General features: G+C 38.5%; 1 protein-coding gene across 1 annotated transcript in view; it reads right to left on the bottom strand.

The window, feature by feature from the left end:
• Nucleotides 1-1,413, bottom strand: part of LOC113807114 (HIG1 domain family member 2A, mitochondrial) — a 9,065-nt gene extending 7,652 nt beyond the window's left edge. The window contains exons 1-2 of the mRNA XM_027358289.2: nt 1,288-1,413; nt 332-504 (exon numbers count right to left, since the gene is read on the bottom strand). Of these exons, the coding sequence (XP_027214090.1) occupies nt 332-497 (166 nt within the window). The 5' untranslated portion in view covers nt 498-504; nt 1,288-1,413. The remainder of the gene's footprint in view (nt 1-331; nt 505-1,287) is intronic.
• Between the last annotated feature and the right edge of the window lie 3,587 nt (nt 1,414-5,000).

Genomic DNA, 5,000 nt, shown 5'->3' with positions numbered 1-5,000 from the left:
AAATAAAACATACAGGAGACTTAAAGTATGTCTGAAATCCCTTATGGTAACTGTGTATGTTCTCATCACCCATACTACAGTAAATATTGCTTTATAGATACTGGGCTATGGAAAGAAAATTCCCACGCAAAATAATACATAGTAACACTAATGAAAAAACAACATAAATACACTTCTTAAAGAAATGAATTGGGCAAAAAGGGTGCAAAAACAAAGTTAAAAAAAGGATAAAAAAAGAAAAGAAAAAGAATAAACAAAAAAAAGAAAAAGGAAACGTAAGCACAAAACACTAATCAAAAACATAAACAAATGCCTAAAATTGATATCTTACCAATGGGAACAAGAGGATTTTCCTTGAACTTCCTCTTGAACTTCTCGCCAGCAGTCTCCGTGTGTATTATCTCTTCCGAGCCAATATCACTCTTCAGCGTAATCCAGTCTAATTCGGTGAATTCCTCCCTGACTCCCGTGGATTGACTAGCCATATTGTCTGACATTTTATATCTTGGGAGAAAGATAAAAAAAAAAAAATATGAGGAAACGATAAATCATGCACAGAAATGAATAATTCATAGTGTGTAATGACATCTTTTCATACTCTGGCTTCATCTACACACGAAACTCAGTTATTACATGTACGAAAATAAAACAGCATCATTGTTTTGTTTACAAAAGGTAGGGAAGGATATCGGATGGCGAGTTTTAAAATATTGGGCTCTGAGAAAGTTGCGTGTCCAATAACTTCGTTATTTTTGAGCTGCAGTTAGAGTACATAGAAGACAAGTTCCTTAGAATCACTCGCTCTATCGTTCGCATATTTATTTTTTCATCTAAAAGAAAGCTGGCAGAAAATTTACCTGTACCTTGAACTGCTCCTACAGGTTCATCATTAGCAAGATTTACAGAAGTGAAAGTACATATATAAAGGAGAACCAATATTTCTTAATAAATACATCCTTTCGTTGGCGGAAAAGGTGTATTATATAAAAGTGTACTTGCTACAGACAGGTTTGATATTCCTATGATTAATTGGAATCATTATTCATACTGTAATCTTCAATGATTTGAAAGAAACTGAGAAGAAATACGAAGATCAAGAGAGAAATTGGAATTTAAACAACTTCACGAAGCCAGGTATAATTAGATGTCCAACTAATACAAAACGATTTGATATTCTGATTCACATCTATACAATGAACCTTTTATTGATTTCAAAACGATTGACTGCTATTAAAGTGATATTTTGGATTTCATATTGCTTGTTTAATGGACTGGATATATACTTACTAAGTCGTCTTCTTCAAGTCTGTTTCATAAGACCTCTAGACTCGGCAGCGAAGATGTTGTGACGAACAGGATTTGGCGAACTCTTTTTAACGAACAAAATAGTTCATGATTAGCGAACAAGAAACTATTCCTTTTCATTTTCTTACTACAATAAGATTGGATATATGTTGAATTGGAAATTATTAGCGTGTCATTGAGACTGGAGGATTGAGAATGGTCTATGCTAAATTTGATAAATGTTCTGAGATTTCGGAAACTATAAGTGTACGCCTGTGTGTGTGTGTGTGTGTGAGTAGGCGTGTGTGTGTGAGTGTGTGTTTGTGTGTGTGTGTGTGTGTGTGTGTGTGTGTGTGTGTGTGTGTGTGTGTGTGTGTGTACATATATATGCTTATATACATTTATTTATTCATTCATTTATATGTATACATATATATATTTATATATACATACATGCATATATATATATATATATATGTATATATATATATTTCCTTATTTATTTATCTATTTATTTATAGTAACTCCGTGGGCTTTCCTGAGGTGCCCATTTCCTAACTTGTAGTATCCCGCAGCCTTATCAATGAGGCATGGCTATTCCAGTGGCGCCCGGTGTATTTTTGCATGTGGACTGGAAGGTGGGTCATGGCACCGCTGGAATGGTCCTGCCTCATCGAAAGGGCTGCGGGAGAACCATTATAACACTTCGGGGTCATCGGGGACACCACTAGATGGTCTGCGTTACTAGTCGTTAGGATGCAGGGTCACCTCTGGAAGGGCCACGGGGTCACTATTGGCTGGGCTGAGCAAGACTCCAGAGGCACTGATGAAGACGAGGCCCTCTGTCGAACCGCCATTCAAAGACGAAAGTGAAAATATTCGTATAGGCAATAGAGAATGCTATATACACGTGGCTTGTTATAACACGTGGTCCTCGATGTTATACACGTGGCTGGGAGGCCTGGATCCCCTTGAAAGTTCCTCCCTCGAAGCGTACCCAGGCCACGCCCTCTAAGAATAGCTTGGGGCGTCCCTCCAGACTTAGGAGAGGTCAGGAGAACTTGACCTCCCCCTCACCCGCGGTCGGCCATGCTCAGCACTGCACTCAGCACCGAGCGCCAGCATCCGTAGTGTTCTATCTCATATCACCTTTCCAAATAAAGTGTGAAGTTAATCAGCGTATCACTAGCCGCCACCAGTATAGTATAGTATATATAACTACACCAGTATATATAACTACACTATAGAGAAGGCCTGTTAGTACCTTTTATAATTCGGCAGACATGCTGGTCATTGACAGGACGACTTATTCAACTGGAAGTTTTCTCTTAGGGAAAAAGGGAGTCCAACGCAGAGATTCATTGATAACATCTAACGTACAAGCTCTGCAAGAGAACGGAAAATATGCTAGGTTTCCAAATCTCACCTGCCCTTAAAAAGGACGGTTATTACCTGTAGGGCTTCCTCCTGAGATGAGATGCAAGGGCGGGATGAAGCCTTTCCTGAGATACGGACATGCGTCACGCATAACTGAGTGCTTTTGCATTCTCCTTATATATATTTTTCTTTAAACATCTTTCTTTTAATGATTTCTTTTGATTTTCGTTACTATTATTCTGCTGCGTGAAGCTTGCTGGGATGCAGACCCTCCATTCTAGTTTTTCAGAGCCGCCACTGATGCACACACACACACACGCACACACACACACATACACACACACACACACACACATATATATATACATGTGTGTGTGTGCTTCAGTGTTATGAAACCAACCTATTTATACGATTATGCATATACACATTAATTTTGCTACTTGATACTATCTACATGTGCTTACCTTCAGCCTCATTGTTTTATTCGAACAGTGAATGCGAGATATAAATGTTCTATTAAAAAAATGTTTCTACATGCCTTGAAGTGAAACAATAGTGATCATAATGAAATGAAAGCAGTAGGTATCTAGGAAACAGCTGATATAACATGGTTACACTTGCATTTTATATTTTACAATTGATAACAAGATAATCATTAAATATGAACGAAATAGTCACTCAGTGACACTGACTGAATCATTCAAGCTTATAAGGATTCATTACCTAAGATTCGATCCTTTAAGGAAACTTCTATAAACGATCTCTTTTCTGATCTACAACCTAAGCTTTTTCAACCTGACAAAAAATGTTTCTGTCAGAACTTTTCGCATTTCCCCAATTCCATCAAAAGTTCCATCATTCTCGGGGAATCTAAATATTTTGAACGGATGCAGGTTTGTCCAAAGAAATTTTTTCGTGGACTCAAAATAGTGGTAGCTTCTTTTTACCCTCGGAACGTTTCTTGTTTATATGTGTTCATCAAAATCTAGTTATTCATATCAGGATGGCAATAATATTTATTGTCACGAAGTGTTGATGTGGCAAAGATCCATGATTGGGTAATAAAAATGCTTCTTGAATGAGTCTACTAGCCATGTGGTGTAAATGTTTAGGTGAATGAAACGAGTAAAAACGTGCACGGTACACGCCACGCTTAGTGCGCACACACATTTGTCAAACAGAAAACAACAACAGATTCATTAACATCCCCGTCCCCACATGCGAATGATTCAACATCGGTGGCAATACGCGAAACAATATGGTCGCAAAGCCGATGTGTAAGCCCCGATAACGCTGAACCTTATCATGGCCAGCAGTTCATTTCTTTCCACGATGTTGTGCACAGCTCTCACCTGACGCTGCGCTAAAAGGCCTAGTCTATTTTTGTAGTTATGGAAGAGAGAAGAGGACAGCTAGATGGCCAGGTGAGTGAGAAATCCTAGGCGTGTGTAGAAGCGTGGAGGAATTTTTTTTGGAAGAAAAACAATGTCATGTCATACGAAGGCAAGGAGACACACGGTCTGTCCTGATCGATACGGCCCGCGTTCGAATGCCTGGCCCGTCATGTGGCTTTAGCGGGGAAAGTGTTTTCTTTAAGGGTTTTTTAGGAAATGTTATATCGGATTTATTCAGGAAAGAGAATATTTTTGAATTCTCAAGGATTTTTTCACTGATACGTTCAAGGATATTTAGGAAAAATATTGAAAATAGTGGACATAAAACAGCCAAACCGAGGCTCATATTGCAACGAAGACGTCTACAGGGAAAACATGCTGTCTTCATTGTGTTTCTTGTGATCTCTGAATTATAGAATATCTTCATTAGCCTGCTTTTATAAACACGAAATTTCCATGCAAGACAGCATTGTTTAAACCTTTTTGTTGTTCTCGTACATGTTAAAAGAGATGACAGGCAAGGAATTGCGACTTAAAAAGACGGTTTTAGTTAATAATGCAAGGTTTCCAAACTTGTCCTATGTAGGTCAAGGCAGAAAAAAAACGTTTTATGGAGCAAACAGATGCAATGCCACACTCTTCTACAGTGTGTTCCCCAGGATTTTATGCCAGGAATGTCTATGTATATAAATGTGGTTGAATGTCTGATAACTAAAGAGAAAGTGTGTGTGTGTGTGTGTGTGTGTGTGTGTGTGTGTGTGTGTGTGTGTGTGTGTGTGTGTGTGTGTGTGTGTGTGTGTGTGTGTGTGTGTGTGTGTGTGTGTGTGTGTGTGTGTGTGTGTGTGTGTGTGTGTGCTAAACGAGGAAAAAAGTAACAATCAGCTCAAGAAGTACAATTGATAAAAGAAGGGACTCGATAATGCTATTAATGTAATAAAGTAGATG

This window comes from Penaeus vannamei, chromosome 16, assembly GCF_042767895.1.
Source record: "Penaeus vannamei isolate JL-2024 chromosome 16, ASM4276789v1, whole genome shotgun sequence".
Lineage (NCBI taxonomy): Eukaryota > Metazoa > Arthropoda > Malacostraca > Decapoda > Penaeidae > Penaeus > Penaeus vannamei.
Note: the sequence above shows the minus strand (reverse complement) of the source record. Positions and strands in the feature narration are given on the sequence as shown.